Source organism: Acanthaster planci, linkage group LG08, assembly GCF_054643075.1.
Source record: "Acanthaster planci isolate LZ-2023a linkage group LG08, COTS_SCS, whole genome shotgun sequence".
NCBI classification, from domain to species: domain Eukaryota; kingdom Metazoa; phylum Echinodermata; class Asteroidea; order Valvatida; family Acanthasteridae; genus Acanthaster; species Acanthaster planci.
The window spans coordinates 16,469,166-16,488,174 of NC_141784.1; the positions used below are offsets into that span (position 1 = coordinate 16,469,166).

Below are 19,009 nucleotides of genomic sequence, written 5' to 3' on the forward strand. Positions count from 1 at the left end.
CCACATTACTGAATGGAAAAGGACCATTCACATTTTTAATGTATCAAAATAAGATTAAACTTTGACACACTTTTACAAAGCGGCTTTTAACCCATGGTCCAAGTAGACAGTGTAGTCATATTATATTATGACTAACTTTAATCTCCGTTTGCAAACTCATTTCGAACTGTTAAGTCAACTAGATTAGATAGCAGGAACCGTACATCGTTTGTAAGCTGTTTGTTAAGGTACAGTGCTCTTGTTCAACAAGATATTTACGCCTATGGACTCCTCCCCCAAACATTTACCACAAAAAAAATTAGTTCAGTTGGCCTACCGCAAACTATAAATCAAAAAGTTAGAACTCAAAAGGTTTACACTGTTAACCTGGATTTTGAGGTCAAATTGTAGGCATCGTTATGAAACTCAAGATAACTGGCTCCAAATGCGGGAGATAAGTGGACTTTATTCAATAGCTCGTGATCAAATCAAATAAGCGTTGCCATCGTTGGTACCAGTCCATAAAACTTGACAAGCCACCTGCGATAACGGCACTTAGTCTCTATCGGGATCGACCACCACTTCGTGCCTCTGTGAATGTTCATGGTGAGTACACAATTAGCACATGTTTCAGGGAATTGCTTCAGCATAGAGTTGAAGTCTTTCGGACAGTTTTGACTGTAAAATACACAACAAGAAATGTAGCCATGTAAAGTTTAAATGGTGCCTGGATAATTCAACGTGTTGGTTTTTTCTTCGTGTCATTTACATGTGTGCTGACAATGTGTGCCACTGACCTGCACATTTTTGTTAAAAAGGACAGTGGAAACGGAGGTGAATAATCTGAAATATTTCTCTATCATAAGTGATCATATTCGGCGGGGTACACGCACACACGTCAATCGGTGGGGGACGGTGAGACATCCTCCACTTTTCCAAGTGGAGGATTACTACATCAATTGTCCCCCCCCACTTTTTTCCAAACCTAAAGGAAAATGTATACCCTGCAAAAGGATTTGCTTTAAAAAATGGCTGAAGTAGCCAGAAATTGTCTATGATCGCTGTAAAAACGGATTGACGCCCTTGGGTACACAAAGGAGGTCTATAGAATCGAAGGAGGAAACTCAGGGAAAGTAATCATCATATCCAAATATCTGCGACGAACTACCAGTGGCGTATCCAGGTTTTGAGTCCAATGTGGCCGGGGGGGGCTTAAAAGCGATTGAAGACAGTCGTTTTCATCCGTAATCGAATTGCCAAAACCACTCTTCCCAAAAAGGCCGTAGCCCCGTTTTTAAAGTTCTGACACTCCTATACAATGGCGAAGGAACCCGTCCCCGGTCTAGTCACTGATTTCTCGGATTCAAAGTTGCCAGTACTTGCCCCACGCCTGTAGTCACACTAGCTGTACATAAATAGGTTTAACAAAATCTATCATATTCATCTTACCGCTGCCATCATCCTCACCACCATCACCACCCTTACCACCACCATCAACACCCTTATCACCACCATCATCATAGTTACAGAACACTAATATGAGGTGTGGAAAGTGTTTCCAGAAAGAATAAGTTTGTCGGGAGTGGATGGCCCCACAAAAAAAACAGTAAGACACAAATGTTAATTTAGCAAGATCAAAACCGCGTGTTAACATGTTTGACAGCATTTGGGAATGCCATTAGGCATGAACGGCGAAGAAAATTGCGTGTGGAACTATAATCGTAATGCTAATTTGTGGGGCTATCCGTACTTTGTGCCGAGAGAGTGGTTCATTTCGTGGAAGAAGTGATTTCTTGACGCCAAATGTTTATGTGTCATATCAAAATAATTTGAATCTTTTTCCATGGAGTGACAAGACCCCAGAAAGGCTTAACCCCACCAACATGACTGCAGGAGAGCCGCTTGCTTATTGCCGTAAAATGTCAAACTGGAAATAATGTCAGACTTATGTAGTAATCGGACTAGCTGCATGAAGCACTTTAGTTTGAGCACTGAGGGGTCCCAGCTATTAAATTCTGAGGAATTTATACCGAAAAAGTACCGCAATGATCATGGGACCGGACAGACCTACTGGGCCCTGAGTTTCCCGAAGTCGACGACAGTTTTACTAAACAAATCAACCGTTTAAAGGGAACATGAATTTATTTTACTACAACCTTTAAAACTGCACCTTCGTACTTCAATTGACCTGGTTTTCAAGTTTTCTTTGGCTATTTTAATCTGTTTTTGAAACTTTTTTTTATATTTATGAGCAAAACTGTACTGCCATCTTGGGCACTGCACCCAAACGTTGTATTGATTTGTGCACAAAAACTTCTCTCATTTTTATACTTTCCTTAAAATTTCTTTGGCAATTGTAAATTTGAGACAACAAGCTAAGGTTTCCTCAGAAATGGCTTCAAAGAGCAAACTAATTGGCCAGATGTTACAGCCTGTACAGTTCAAACTAGTGTGTCCATCTATGGATAGACAAAACCTTCTCGCGCAGCGTCCGGGGGGCAGGTCTACCAAAAATGTGTACTTTTCCACTGATTTATTTAATTCACGAAGGTAAACACGCATGTGGTCGTGAACTTCAAATGACAGTAACACCAAACCACGTCGGGTTGAGTCGAAACCTCACGTTTATACTTAAAATACTTACCAAGTTTTAAAAAAATGGACACGGGTAAGCCACGCTCTGAGGCCCAACTGGCTGTGAGAAGGTCCGAAACAAAAAACAAGCCCGGCTCTTGTTTGATTCTGTATGCCATGGGTTTATTTTTGGAACGCCTCTTTATGCAAATTTTAAAGCTGCTCCGTTTACTCAGAGCCATTCTCAACACGTGCTGTGATCAACAAGAGACGGAGCCACCTATTTTTTGCCTGCATTTATAGGAATTGAACTTTTGATAGAATCTGGTTTTACCCCAATCACCACCAATGAAAACAACCTGCAGCGTTCGACGTAAATAAACACAATTCAGGACCCGAGAGAACTAGAGAATTTGGCTTACCCTGACGTGGTTTTGAGCATTAAATCCAAACCCACTTACGAACTTACAACTGTTCAAGCAAGAGGTCAGCGGGAAAGTGCGCCAGGCATTGAATAAAAACAAATAAATAAGCCGAACCTAGATTGAGTACAATGGCTAAGAAGTGAGAGACTACAATACGAAAGTCTAACAAGGCCATTCCGAAATTTCGTTTTGCCTATCCTCACCACCTTTTCCCTCCTACATAGTGGTAACACACATCTTGAATTCGAGATGGGACGGAGCGAGTTCAGTATGGAAGACAATCCTGGGCGTAAGGGGAATGGAGTCTACTGCAGTCCAGCCGTGCTCGTGTTCTCTATCATTACTGTGGGTGTGATGATCGCTGCAACTGCCCTTATGACATACTACATCCCACGTTCACTAAATAACGACAGAGCAACCAAGGAACCTATTGTCCAGTTACCTTCGACGACTGAAAACATGATAGTCCCCACCGATGCCCCCATCATGATGAGCACTAAGCAGGTGGTTACCGAGCCACCTGCAAAACCAACGACCATACCCCCTTCTGATCTAATGCGGGGCCGGCTGCCGAAGACGGTCCTGCCGCGACGCTACGAAGTTAACCTGCGCCCCTTCCTCTATGACGATGATGTGGTCGACTCCAAGCTGGGTGAGAGGTTCACCTTCGATGGATGGGTTCGGATTAAAGTCGAATGCATCGAGCCAACGAATGAGATTACCCTACACTCTAAGAATATCACAGTCCATGGTATTCCTACCGTCGTTAGTGTCAGCACCTTAGACAAGATGGATCTCTTCGAGAGCTATAAGATGGTGGACGAGTATGCATTCATGATTCTCAAGTTGAAAAAAATGCTGATGCCTCATCAGGAATATGACATCTACATGCAGTATTCTGGAATCCTCGGTGACGACGAGGCAGGGTTCTACCCTAGCAAGTACTTGGATGAATTCAATAATACAAGGTATGGCCTCAGTCAAGAAAATTTTAAAATCGGTGTTGAAGTGAATTGGTTCCACCTACCCCCATCGATCAAAAGTTTATTTCAATCTAAATATATCGACTTCGTTCCTCTATCACTTCAATTATCTTTGTTTTTTTCCTCGACCCACCTCCTCAACCACATTTTGAGGAAATCCTAATCTACAAATATTCTGAAATTTTGAGTAGTCCTAAAACGTGAAAATCATTAATATAATTTTGGCTGATCCAAAAAAAAATTGGCTGAAGTAGGATCTGAACCCTTCGACCTTTAAAATATCCTCCATTTTCTGTGTAATATATTGATCAAACACTGACTCAAAGAGACAAAACAAGTTGAACTGACTATAAAACTAGCATACCAATCGATGCTACCATTGTCTACAATCAACCATTCTGGTGACAGACTGGCCACTTGGCCAAGCAATTTCTGAGCATGTCTACCACATGAAAAGGTCAGGCATCTCTCGCCTGACATAGGCCTAAGTTAGTAACTGACGAATATTCAATCACGGAACCTTTTGATCTAGATACATCGCGACTACTCAGATGGAAGGCCCGTTTGCACGACGCGTACTGCCATGTTTCGATGAGCCCTCCTTCAAAGCGTCTTACGACGTTCAGCTAGAGCACCGTCACGATATGCAGGCGCTCGCGAACGGCATTGCTACGAGAAAACTCCGACTGGACGGACATTGGTCCAGGACGTATTTTAAACGAGTTCCCTCCATGCCGACCTACCTTCTGGCTTTTATAGTGCATGATTTCTCTTCCATCAATGTGACAAACGCCAATGGGTGTTTGGTAAGGAACCTTTTCTCGCGAATTTCCTTAAACTTTGTCGGGCAATAATTTGGCCAAACCTGCATGCACAAGTTGTCATGGGGAATGCCACTTCATTTCATCAGATTCAGGAATATAAAAGTACAATTTAGTTTGCAAGTATGCGGCTAATTGTGTCCATTTCGTTTTCGGATCTTCACACCCTGTCTATAAAGCAGTATAATTTTAAGGCCATATTTTCGGCAAATGACTTTATTGACTGTCGACCCATTTCCCTGATTTCCCTCTGCAGATTCGCATATGGTGTCAGTGGGATCTTATTCACCTTGCTCCCTACGCTCTCAACGTCTCGGATAAGGTCCAAACATTTTTCGACGATTATCTCGATAACGAATACCCACTGGCGAAACAAGGTACAGTAAGTCCTACCCTTAAAATTGTTAGTAAAATTGTTAAAAGTCCCCCATTATTTAGTAACTAGGAAATTATACATATCACTCAGGTAATCTGCATTCAGAAATGGGGTTAACTTTGTGATTAATTTTATTTTCAATTTTCTAGATCACATAGCAATTCAAGAATTTGGTGCAGGTGCAATGGAAAATTGGGGCCTTATCACCTATCAAGACATATACCTTCTGTACGGAATGGAGGATTTCGGAAACAACATGTTCTATTCTGAGATCATTACTCACGAACTGGCTCATATGGTAATTATGTATAGCTTAAAATAATCAGAAAGGTTAATGGGTTAAGTTGATTCTGGTGTACCACGGGCTGCACGGTACAGGTAATCATTGAGTTGTCATTGTTGTTATCATATTAAAGTTCAAGTGATAAACTGACGCCTAAAGACAAACATCATATATTTGCGTAAGTTTAATTCATATAACTTGAAGCCTGAGATCACTTTGAAAGGTCAACCTATTATCACCAAATACTTGGTTTGATCTTGACCTATTTGTACTGAAACGAACTTAATCTTAGGTATTGTTGGGAAACCTTACTTCTAACAAACAACAGCCTCCTGTATTGACGCTATTCTTTTAATAATGCGCCATCCTGCTTTTCTCAGTGGTTCGGAAACTTGGTGACCCTGGAGTGGTGGGATGACCTTTGGCTTAACGAAGGCTTCGCTACTTACATGGAACACATTGGAGTCAACTATGTACACCCTGAATTTAAAAAGGTATAAGTAAAGGAAAATTTTACCCAAACAAAAACAGCATTCTGAATATTTAAATTTTGGGAAAAGAAAAAAGAAAACTCACTCACTCATTTCCGAATACATTTCCTGTACGAACTGTCTGACCCGATACATGGAAAATACAGAGTAGAGAGTTGCTCGCCGGCAAAAAAATTGATAGTATTCTTCCGACGCAAATATATATTTGCAACATGTACATGTTATAACCAAGTACAAAACCTACTCTAGGCAAAGAATAAATATAATAAAGTCATCTCGCATGATATTTGGCCAACTCTGTTCTTAATGTTTTTAACTATCATCAACGCTTTAAAATGGCTCGTGTTACATTCTAAATTATCGTCGGGGATTCAAAACATTATGGCTTATTTCCACAAAAATTTCATTCTTCAAAACAAAATCAAGCGTCTCAAAATAATGATCGTTCCATTACAGCAGCAAGGCATGAACACGTACATGTATTTCTCACCTGCTGTGTGCTGTGAATTATGTTGTTCTTTGGCCCTCCCCCCCGAAAGGTCAGGACAATCAAACTTTGACCCCGTTTAAATCCTAAATGGTGATTGATATGTGGCTTGCGTTATTCCTGTTTACTCCTTGACGTTTTTCTGATTTCTGGCCAGGATTACCTTCTCTTAAAGGCGCTTTCAAATGATTCTCATATTCGCCAATGGCACTAACCCCTTTACTTCCATAAATGCCTCTATATAGTGCCTTGTGCATCCAGTCTTTTTAAATGATTTCATCATGTTTAAACAAATACTAAATCCAAACACTAAAAAATAACATTAAAGCCTATATGGAAGACTTTCAGATGCTGATCCAAGATTTTCCTAAAGAAGGGGGCGTGATCCCAGTTTTTACAAAAGGGGGCGTGAACGAAAGTAGCGATGGTGAAATGTACAAGAACGCTTACCACGAAGCCCTTACGGCATTTTGTTTTAAAAACAAATCTAGAAAATAATCTACATCTAGAAAAAAAACAATCAGTAAGCCTTTAACTCTCTCCCTGAAAAAATCTCATAAAGCCCATGGATTAGGCTATATCAACAGGTGTTCTCTTTAAGCAGCTCAGTGGCTTCATCGATTACGGGCAATTTACTCTGGAATGCTGTACATGTATATTTGCATTTCTTGCACCTGCATCAGGGTGCCAAGTTGTACCTTTCGAAAGCATAACGCACAGTGCATAAACTATTGGGGGTTTGATTGCTTTTCTTGACTCATTTGAATCTGTAAAAAGTGGAAAAAACATTTTAATCTAAAACACATCTCCACATTTGTAACATTCCTTCCTCCATGATTGAACCGATTGTCAATACCTCAAAGGGTTCCTGCAATCAATTTGTTTCAATAAACACCTTCAAAATGCACCTTTATGTCTCGGTAAACCTTATTTTCAACTTTTGTTTCACTTTATCGAAGGTATGTTACTGCGTTTTTGGTGTTATAGTAATGACTAGTGCCATATTCATGAGAAAAAGTGTGATGTCATCCCAGGGAGAAGCCTCAATATTACATTGGTTTGTGCACAAAACAGCACTGCATTTTTATAGATTTTGCTGGATCCAGTTTTCTCTTCTTTGCTGATTCATTGTTGATGTGCATAGCAATAATCAAACATCAATTCCTTCTCAGAAATGTTTTAAGTAAGTAAATTCCAGGTTCACAATTTTAAAAGAAAAGCCTTTGCAATGAACTATATCTTCCTTAGATGCCTTCACAGCAATAGCGCAATCAGTTGTCAGGAAAGCATGGTAATTTTAATTGTTTTAAAAACTGCACTTGTCAATGCACTTAACCTATGCATGTTAAAGAGATTTATGCAATGGAGACGAATACAAAGTTTAAGAAAAATTAGGTCTAAGAAAAACTGATTGTAGTTAAACTTTAATGATGTACTGGTGTAATGATGTTACAATACAAGCATGCACTGCAATTAATTCGAATTTTCCTTGCTGCTTAACGCACTTATCGGACGAACGATCACGATGGAAAATGTACCACCTATGGTAAGAAGGAAAGCAGACAAATTTTAATTTAATTCCTGCTGATTATCATTGCTCTGGAATGGCCTGCAAATTTAACATTTAATCCACGTATACAGATATGTATATTTTTAATAGAGATATCTCTTTTAGGAACTGAAATATTTCTATTAGGAATAGAGATATATCTATTCCGTGAATAAATGTTAACTTGGCACGTCTAGGAAAAGAAATATTTCTGCTAGAGATATCTTTATTTCCGGATTAGATGTTAACTTTGCACGCCATCCTGTGGATGTGCTCCTTGAGGTTTCTATGAGTGTTATCATGTTGGAATATTTTAGTTTATCAAAGTATTATATTATCTTTTCTTTCTCTAAGTTTCAAACCTTCTACCTCGACAATAGCAACGTAGCTTTACATTATGACAGTTTTGGTACCTTTCCCGCTTTGAGAGCGCCAGTCTACGCTGATGATGAGGACATTGACTATCAGTTCAACAGTATTACGTACCAGAAGGTAAGATATGCTGTTTGCTTTTATCGAAAATGAAAGCAGACCACATTACTCTTTTAATTGAAATATCAATTTCTTCCCAGTGAATAAGTACTTTCATTGTTTCAATAGGGTCAATATCACTAACGGCTGATTAGAAAACCCGCGTTGCATCTTCTGAAAAAAAAATACTAAGCGACCATTAGATCAATGATACATGGGATCCATTTACTTAGTTCATTACAATGTATATGAACTTCCAATACGTATGTAACAAAATTCAATATTTGGACATCCAACAACAATATTTATAACCCCAAAAAGAGTACATTAAATGATTCCTTTACAAGGGTGGATCAATTCTGTGGATGATGGAGCACTTCCTGACAATCGAGGTTTTCAACCAGGGCGTAAAAAACTACCTGAAGGAACGTGCTTATAAAAATGTCAACGCGGAACAACTTTGGCACGAACTCACTTACGTAAGTATCCCGGTTTTTGAGGGCGACTGTAATATTTCCTGCGTTCCTTTTTTGTGAGGTATTAACACACTGCCAAAGTAAGTCACTTTTTCGGGCGTATAGACGAAACACGTACAAAGAATCCACAACATAAAGAGTTCAGCAAACCAAGAAATTGGTCTTGGAAAAACCCAGATCGTCCCAGAATAATATTGAAAATTCATTGCGCCTAATAAGTAATATATGACTAACAATTTGTATATGCAAAACACCTGCAGGGGAAAAAAACAAATCTCAAGCTATCCTTCAAGCGTTTTCCATTCGGCAGCTTAAACACACTTCATTTAACTACACGTTGTGAATTTGATCTCAAGAAAAGGATGGTTGGATTTAGAGTGTAACACAGAGGTCACCAACGATATCCTGTTTCCCATTTGTATCCAGGCTGACAAAGAAGTCGGCAAACACGACGTGAAGAAGATTATGGATACTTGGACTCTTCAACGAGGTTATCCCTTAATAACTCTGACCAGAACAGGGAATAGCATGGTGGCAACGCAGAAAGTATTCCTGCAATTTAACAGAACTATCGAAGATGATGGATTTGGAGACCTCGGGTAAACTGTTTTTAAATTTAAATTTAAATTCAAAATACACTTTACCTGGAAAAGATCGGCCGATTCACATTCGAAAAAGATAAAAGATTTGTATTATATTCTTTGCTGAAACACCAATGAATTAATCAATTTCACAAAAGTAAAACATGAATTCACCTCATCATCGAGTTCGTCAAGGTCCTCAATTTGTTGTTTTTAGGTATAAGTGGTACGTTCCTCTCACCTGTGTTTATAAGTCGGGGCCTGCGGACCAATACGAGAAACCTCAGCAAGTGTGGATGGAACCATCGGACGATTATAGTAAGCTTATCACTACCATCACTGTTGCTATTGCATGCTTTTGCTATTACTTATGCTGCTGATGTAGTTACTGCTGATGTAGATACCGTTTCTACAACTAGTTCTGCTATAGATGCTGTTTCTGATAGTAATTCTGTTCTTTTGCAGTCGCAAGAAATGACTAACAGGACCATTCGTAACAGAACTGTCGCTAATCAATGTTCTAGTGAGAAAAGAGCTGCCAATAGAGTTTTGGGGACTTTAACTGATTCGTCAATTTCATTTCAGCATACTTTGACCTGCCAGATGATGCCAAATCAGATGATTGGTACCTGGCTAATGCTATGATGACTGGTTTCTATCGCGTCAACTATGATGATGACAACTGGCAAAGACTAATGGATCAGGCCGAAATGGACCCAAATGTAAGTGATCTCCACTTGGTCCGAACAGCAGAAATCACGACACGGGTAGTTATCTTCAAGCAATAACATGTTGTGACACTTCGGGTGGCTAATACTAGCATGCGGTTCTTTATCAGCATTATTGCCTGTGTTACTGAGAAGAAAAATGGCATCGTTGTAAACGTGCGCCACGTGTATTCATGCCCCAATGCGTACTGAATCCCACTACAGCCAGTAAAATTGACTATTGACTCAGACAGGTGGACCCCAAAAGTAATCGATCAACATCAAGCTAACCTTTTCTTACCAATTAGTATTTAAACACTCAAAGTCCCTTTTGCTAACTTGCACACGCAAAAAAAATCCTTTTTTTGCCAATTTTTTGCCCGTCTTTCGTACTTACCTCTAAAGTAACAGAGTCAGAAGTTGGAAGTGAAGCTAACATTTTAGAGGGGACTTTTTCAGTTTGTCGGGTACATTTCTGTACTTGTGAATAGTGAGGAATATCATGAACGCTCTAATGAGAAGATATCATGCAAGAAAGAAACCGTATGAATGATAACAGAAAGTTTTTGTTTGCGCCTTTCAGTCGGGCAAGTTGACGTCGTTTTACTGTACGTATTAGTGCAATGCAGTAAAAGTCAACTCGTACCGAAACGCACTTGTATCCAGGTGTGTGTGCGTGTATGCCGTGCCCTAAATCCGGACATCTCATTTTTTGACCGCTGTCGGACTCAGTGCGGAAATTTGAATCCGCATGAAAAACGAACCACATTTAAGACAAATGGCTCTCCATCTTAAAGACATGAACTGATGGATATAAACGATTCATCAGTCTTCCAGAGGCAAACAGTGTCACTGATGATCTGAGGGGAATTCGGCAAAAGTGTGAAAATTGGGCACTAAGTGAGGTGAAAAACTGGGAAAATGACGAAATTGGGTCCCAGTGAAAAATGAAGTGAAGTTCAAAAAAGATTTTCTGCCTAACAGTAATAAACCTTTTAGATCATAAGAGTTACTCGTCCGAAAAATTGCGAAAATTAGACACAATGTTAGGTTAAAGACCGATAATTGTTTCATAATTATCCTTTGTCGTAAAATTGACATTCTCAACTTCTTTGATTAATTTCCGGATAATATCACCATTTGATAGATTATGGGCAATGTATTCACACAAGAGGTCTTCAAGGGAAATGGTAGGACAAATCCCTCACATGGGTCACGACCGATATGCGTCGACTGCTATAGAATATCAGTTTTCAGGCCGATGACCATATGTCACTATTGCGCCCGTACTATAGTACGGAATTCCGTACTATAGTACGGAATTCCATACTATGGCGACCTGTTTCCATCCCTCTAAGGTCTGATTTTGCCTACCCAAGGGGGGCCGCGTGTGTCATTTTTTTTCACATTTTCTGAAAAGAAGACGCAATAATACACCCACACTTGAAACTACTACAGCTCTGACAAAGCTGTAGTCCCTGGCCCTGTCCCCTGTGCCGCAATCGCGGGTGGTGGGTGAGCAAAGTGAGTTATATGGGGGTAAAGCCCAGTCCTAATCCCCCACAAGACAAATTCTGGGTGTCATAAATTTTGTACAGATATTTGCACTTTTATAATTGATAGTACTGTATCTTTAGTAAGTTTTAGGTGAATGAGCATAGGTAAAATTATTTTTTATATAAATTTGAAAATGTGTAAGTAACAAATCGAATGCCATGAAATCCCTCTTGAAGATTCCTGCTGTAAGACAGGTAGTGACGTGTGTCAAGCAAGTAATACTGTTGGCATTACGATCTTGATGTGACCAGGTCTTCAGTGAGGAAAACAAAGTGGGATTGATCTACGATTCATTCATCTTGGCCCTGGTCGAAGTTGTACCAATTTCATACTACAACAGCTTCTCAAGCAGCTTCACTAACAACTCCCGTAGAGCTCGGAGGGCTGCAGTCTCGACGTCTTCCTACTTTGTCAAGATGCTGGACACCAGGGGTGCCATCAAAAAGCGATCTGCCCCTCTAGCGCAGGTAGACTGTTCTTATTTCTCACTCACTATTTCTCAATAACAGAAACTAGATTATTGCTTTCGAGTAAGAAGAGAAATTAACTAATTATATCAGTTACTTAAATGGACTTCAAAAATGCTGTAATTCAAGCATGTTGACGCGTTCCACAAAAACCGACGAAAGCTGTTCGGGATGTTTATAACTGATATCAACTACTATATTCAGTTCCAACGAATACCCTCCTAAAATGACAAATAGTTTTCTACGTTCTGTGGTTTTCTCAGACTTACATGCTACAACTGATAGAACCGATGTATGTTGAATCGGGATGGGATGAGAATTTCGTGCTAGATTTCTTGCCTGCAGGGTAAGTTTTACTTGTTTGTCACAAAGAGCGGTTGTTGTATTTGGTGCATCTGACAAGAAACAGAGATGTTTTGAACCAATGAACAAAATACTTATTAAGTAGGGCAAAAGACATTTTTGGGATCGGTTAATCGCTTGGGAATAACCCAATAACTACAGTCAAACAACGGTACAACGATTTAAGTCGCCAGCAAGTCTACCCCTCAAAATCAGTGGATTCTTTTGATTGAAATATTGCCAACAGTAATATGTTTTATGCTTTCTTTTGATTCTTTTAATTTATCAGTATTCGACATGAAAAAAGTGACCGATTTGACGTAACATCGACAGCATGCCGCTATGGCAATCAACACTGTGTAACCAAAGCAACCAGCATGTTCAAGGAATATATGAGTAACCCGATAAATAATGCGTAAGTTGTATTCATATTACGAAAATAACAGGTTCTGTGCAAAAAGCTGAGTTTCATAGAAACCGACGTCAGTAAAAATACCACGGCTTTTCTCTTTACGTATCATCGCAAGAATTCCAGAAAATCTCAGAACATGCGTGTTCTGCAATGGAATCCGTTTCGGAAAAAAACTGGAGTGGAACTTTGCTTATGACATGCTGCGGACGACTGATGATCGACGGGAAAGAACAAGATGGGTTCGCGCCCTCACTTGCTCTGCCGATACTTCACTCCTTCAAAGGTAACCGTGTACTTGTGAAGAAATTACCGAAGACGAACCTGTAGGGGATAGGGGCCCCATAAAGGTTTTGAAATCTTTGACGCTGTTACTGCATGAGGCAATTTGAGAATATACATTTAGGATCTTTTAGACTAATTTTACTTGAATTAAGTGGGGGTGGGGAAGATAGTTGCAACCAAGTTACCCGCTTCTGCTGTACACGTTACCACACTGTCAACAACGAACAATCTTAGAAGACAGTTGGAAGCGTCTTCATCGAGCCCAAATTGCAAAATGTAGGCCTACTTAGCCTCGTGGCTACAAGGATAGTATTTTTCCTAGACAGTTTTTTGAGGCTGAACTAATTTTGTGGACGTGGCCATTAACGAGTGGTCACGTGATCAAAATGGTGACGTCACAAGTGCTTCTGGGCCGGCGCAAAGACTGGGTACTAGCAAGTGCAGAATCAGACCCGCAAGTGTGGAGAGGGGAATCTTCATCGTTCCGGAACGCACTCGGCACCGCATTGGGCTTCAACCTTTACCGTTTTGCAAGCCCCATTTCGTATTGCTGGTATACTCGTAGTCATCACGAGTAAGATGTACGTGCCCTGCGCACCCTCGAGAGACGGTCTTTTCCCGGAGGACGGCAACACTTTGTTAACCGTTGCCGCTGTCAATGCGGTTTTTTTCCTGGCAATGCATGCCAATGTGCACAATTGTTTGTCCGAGAAATTGTGGATAATTGTTGCAGAATCTGTCAGCTGGCGCGGTGCGAGCGCCCCCTTCGAGCACATGTGACATCGTCATCGAGACTCTGATCACGTGACCACTCGTTAATGGCCGCGTCCACAAAGTCAGTTTCGCCTCATAAAAACTATCTGGAAAAAATACTGTGCTCCATATTTTCCTTTTGGGTTTTTATTCATGCTTAACTAATCCTGTTGCAACGATCTCAGTATATGTGGCAATTTGGGCCCGATAAAGACAATCTTCCTTTAAGTTGGACAGTAAAATGCCAATGGAAGATGTTTTATTCTTTGTACATAACCATCTTTGCATACGGGGTGCTTCTTAGATCTAGATTAGATCTGAATTGTTTCTTTTAAGTATAATTTATACTATTGAATTTTCTCACATATAAACCCATCGTTACAAATTCAACGCCATATTTTCCGTTCTTTGGTAAGCATGGGCAGAGATTTCTTGTCGCATATGCATGGGGGGGGGTGATTCTGAAAGCTCAGCACAGCTTCAATCCAAGGGAAGATGACGCCGGTAATCGCGTAGTCGGGCCAGGCCAAAGGTGTGCATAGTCAGCGACTTGAAAAGAGAAGGGGATAGTTATGTTGGTAATCCCCGAGGGGTCAAAAAGGTAGCGGGGTTATTCCCCCATCCCCTGGGATCTCCGTCCATGTTGTTACATTCTACATTCAACTGAAAAATCTTGATTCATTTACAAAGTTCTACTTTTATTCACGGCAACAAAAATGGAATTATCCAATGAACAGTTATCTACAGTCGATGATGGATTCAAACACATTTAGTCGGAGGGATGTTGAGATTATCTTGATGGGCGTGGCTGAGAATCCAGATGGATATGAGGTAGCATGGGACTTTCTTCGCAACAACTGGGGAACAGTCAGTAAGATGTAAGCAACTCAAGTCTAATTCCACATTCTATGTGTTTAGAGAATTGCAGTCTAGATGTGTACATAATTCCAAGGAACCAGGGTGTTACACGTCACATTGTTTATCCAGTGATTACCTTACCCAGCGTTCTTATCTGAATGTAGCACTCACCAATATTCCTATTCTATTTTAAACTGTAACCATTGAAGTTATTAATGAACTGGGGATGTTTTCAGGCAATTGAATATTTTCATGTAATGTTGATAGATTTCGGTATGTCACATATGTTTAGGTGAATGAATCATTCTGAAGTGAAGTTAAAATTTTTGTCAACATTAGGTTCAAACGAAAGCGTCAATCATTGTGTGACATCTTTGAAGAGATAACATCATTTTTCAACACAGAAGAACAGCTTGAAGAGGTAATGAAAAAGATTTGTGATCATTTAAAATAGAAAAATGTGACGACAGTGAAGCATTTTGATACTAGCTTACTCTGCGAGTTGGTTTTCTATCAAACGATTTATTTTCATTCTCCAGCTGCTGGAATTCAGTAAGGGTCGTAATCTGGGTGCTCTGAAGTACACATACGAGTCAGCCATAACCACTACCCAGGTTAACATCAGGTGGATGGAACACAGTGCTTTTGAGACAGAGGAGGCGCTTCGTCGTCGTGTCATTTAAACAGAAATCCTCGACGCCAAAAACATGCACTACACAAACTTAGAGGACTTCGGTAGATCCACGTTTTGGTTTATTTAGCAAAGCTGCAAAAGGGGTCTTTTATAATGGACACGTCTTCCAATTAGAGCACAACCTAAAATTAGACAGTATGGTATACATAGAAAGGCGACAAGGTGGAAATCGCATCTTTTAAACATTACACCGATGAAATTCACAAAATTAATGCAGCTGTTTGCTACACGTAATTCACAATGCATGCCATTAAAACACGTTTACCAGCAATGAATATTAATTGGCACGTGGTCAGTGGATTAATGAAAGCTGTAAATCCGCTTAATTGTAAAAGCTCAGCTGGCTTCATAAGATCGTGGTCCTGCTACTTGAACACAAAAATTAATGCACAGTACTGATTGCTTATGAAGCTTTCCATTATTTTAAGTATGTCAAAATTTATTTACCAGTATATGGTAAAATGTACTTTGTGTTCTCCACAATTTTGCGAGAAAGACTGTAATATCACTCATCTAAATAAGCGTATTGATTCAAATAATCCATTTTTAAGGTAAATTTATTAGTTCTTCTTTTTATACTAGCGTACTGGAATACAACTTATAGAATCCATGTTAGTTTACCAATACGGGCGGATCTAGGGCGGGGTCAGCTGGAAGTATTCCCCAGACTGCCCCCCCCGCCCTGGTCGTATTTGAAATTTAATGAAAGCGAATTCTTTTGGACTTTTCAATCTCCCTTCCTTTGAAAAGCGTGTAAAAAGCCCGAAAATATTTAGCCTTACCCTTCAGAAAGGCCATTAAAAGTTAGAGGGAAAAAATCCAAATTTTGTGGACCCCAAACAAGTTTGCCACCCGAAAATTGGATTTTGGATTCGCCCTTGATAGGAAGCAGTTGTTCTTTCCCTTCTTTGTAGATTTGTTTGTGTAATTTTCTTTCCACTTGTAATCACGTGTTTCTTGGTTCGATGGGATCTGTCTATTCAAAAGTGTAGCACGGAGAAAGTCGGATATTAGTCCTAGCTCCTCTTTCATAATTATGCCGACTTTTGTCGAGGTAATGTTCAGGAACGAGATTTTATGTCTTTCAAATGAATGTGGCGGGAAAGGACATCTTTCATCTGGGACCCTTCAACCCCAAATCAATCAAATCAAAGGATATAGTAGAGGGATTGCATGGTGCCGAAAATTGGGTGGATTGGCATTTTGTGGAGAAAGAGGCGACTTGCCCGGCCTGGAAGTTTGAAAGGGGGGGGCGCTGATACGTAGGACACTATATAGGGGGGTGATACAGATAAACGTCTGTAACATGTATCACATTCATGCAGAATCTTACATCAGAACGGCATGCTTATGTATTTTTAATTGGTTTCCCATATGAGTGATATTGAACACATTTTAGTCGTTCGAAAGTCCAAAATATTCTTCACAATAAGCTTTAACCTTTGCCTACCACAAAAACGTGGGGGAGCTAAAGCTAACCCCAACTACAAACTTCGAGAAGAAAGAAGGTGTAGGCTTACTAACAACACAAACGACGAGTTAAATTGTACCTCGTATGGCAACCCAGAATAATTTGGCTATTAACGTGTTTGGGTAACGTGTTTTCCCTATTTACTTGTCTAAAAAGACGTCTGAAAACTTTTTAGCGGTAGAAGCCATAAAATTTACTTTTTTTAGCAGCGAAAAAACCACTCACTGTTGTTGGATCGAAGATTTTTCTCGACTTTTATATACCGTCAATAGTCACCGCGATAAAAAGATTCATATCGTTGTCTTTCTCCTTTTCGAAACAAAAAAGGTTGGACGCACACAAGCATTGTCAAGGTATAGACAGCGTTCCTTTGAAACTGGTACTTCCTGACAAAGACAATTGACCTTTAAGTTTATGAACTACAAACACAAACAAGACGCAGCTTTGCGATTTACGCTGATGTTGAATCTTCCCTAGCCCCCCCCCCCCGCCGCTCTCTATACCACCAAAATGCGATTCTACAAAGCTTGCGGTTACTTTTACAGTACGCAGCGGTGAGGTGCGGCGGTCAGTGCGCGAGTCGACGTATCAAGGTCTAGACTCTTCCAAACGGTTTGTTAAGTCTCTGGTTAGAGAAAAGCCTGCAGTAACTAAGCGTTTGAAACCCCCCTCCTCTCTTGGACTCCAAAAAACTGAGAACGGTAGGACAACTGCAATGTGCTGAATTTGCTAAAAACCTATTTATCGCAATTACGAGACAAACTGCCAATGTGTGATACCCAAAGAACCAGAGACCTCAAAACAGAAAAAAGTGTTTGTAGAGGAACTTCAAAAGATTCACAGAATACAAGTTCCAGCATTATGACAAGAAAAGTAATAATTTTTAAAAATGCACAGATCACTGTCAGCTAAACTGACTGCTCTTATCGGCGGTTCCTTAGCAATGCAACAGTGGTTAGTTACACGGAATATTCCTCGAAGTATCACTCCAAAAGTTAAAAGCGACTTAAATCGCTGTATAATAAAAGGTAAAAAAGAAATAGACGAATTTCCACAACAAGAAAACAACGATTTAAACTAAACAATTTTATAATTTATTGACAACAAGAAACGTTGTTTACACAAGGTCAAGATCAAATAGAAACTGAATTTGATATAAAATTAGTCGTGGAAAAAAAAGAAATGATATTTATGATTACATTGAGAATGAAACTGGATACGAGCCAATAATAGAGACCCGAATATTTTTTTAAATAGGACTCAAAAATCAAATCAATTGAATCAAAGACACGATTATTCGGATGCTAGACGAAGACACGACTCTGGGAGAAAAAATCAGAACCATTTTTGTGAACAGGGCATTACGATAGCGAGTATTTTGGGGGATTTTAGTTAAGCTATAAGTACCATTGTATCTTCTGTTAGTGTTATAGAGACACTGGGACCCGGCCTGAGTCTCCAAATCCTGGCCCTTCAAAAGTTAAAGAGTGGTTGCAAAGACAGCTGCAAACTTAGCCCCAAAAACTCGGTGTAAGCGCGTTGGGCACTTTGCCCGGGGTAAGCGTGCTAAGTCGGGTGTTTAACGTGCTGAGTAAGTCGGTCAGTTGGTTGGTTGGCTGATCATGCGTGGGCTTTGGTTTTGGGGGTGGGCGCCTTGGTTTTAGTTATATGCATAGAAATCCTTAAATGGTAGCCCAAAAATGAGAAAAAATATTTTCAAGAAGATATTATGAGAGGAAAGGATGTTATGAAAATGGAGTTGGTGTGTGACGGGTCTAATTATTTCTGTAAAGAGTGTAAAGTTGGTAACACTTTTTCGTTAGCGTAAGTTGTAGGTCTTACAAAAAGATGATAATAAAAACGTTAATTGACCCCGTTCGAGATCTACGAGGTCTGTCTTAAAGTCCTATCGACTCAAAGGTAGTAGAATCCATTGGCTGATGGGTAACCCTAGAGCAAAGTCAGAGTTA

At 39.9% G+C, this 19,009-nt stretch overlaps 1 protein-coding gene across 1 annotated transcript; it reads left to right on the forward strand.

Moving 5' to 3' along the window:
* The first annotated feature begins 436 nt into the window (after positions 1 to 436).
* Positions 437 to 18,922, forward strand: LOC110986589 (aminopeptidase N-like). The gene is made up of 18 exons (XM_022248564.2): positions 437 to 585; positions 3,203 to 3,946; positions 4,494 to 4,767; positions 5,039 to 5,159; positions 5,308 to 5,456; positions 5,822 to 5,935; positions 8,323 to 8,460; positions 8,787 to 8,918; positions 9,342 to 9,514; positions 9,714 to 9,814; positions 10,082 to 10,218; positions 12,012 to 12,227; positions 12,491 to 12,573; positions 12,859 to 12,984; positions 13,097 to 13,264; positions 14,754 to 14,894; positions 15,214 to 15,295; positions 15,414 to 18,922. The coding sequence occupies exons 2-18, from the start codon at positions 3,228 to 3,230 to the stop codon at positions 15,555 to 15,557; spliced, it is 3,018 nt and encodes a 1,005-aa protein (XP_022104256.2). The 5' UTR covers positions 437 to 585; positions 3,203 to 3,227; the 3' UTR covers positions 15,558 to 18,922.
* Positions 18,923 to 19,009: the final 87 nt, after the last annotated feature.

Coding starts and splice junctions, on each gene's coding strand:
- LOC110986589 (XM_022248564.2), top strand. CDS start 3,228: ATGGGACGGAGCGAGTTCAGTATGGAAGACAATCCTGGGCGTAAGGGG. Junction 12,228..12,490: donor GATCTGCCCCTCTAGCGCAG/GTAGACTGTTCT, acceptor TGGTTTTCTCAG/ACTTACATGCTACAACTGAT. Junction 13,265..14,753: donor GATACTTCACTCCTTCAAAG/GTAACCGTGTAC, acceptor TCCAATGAACAG/TTATCTACAGTCGATGATGG.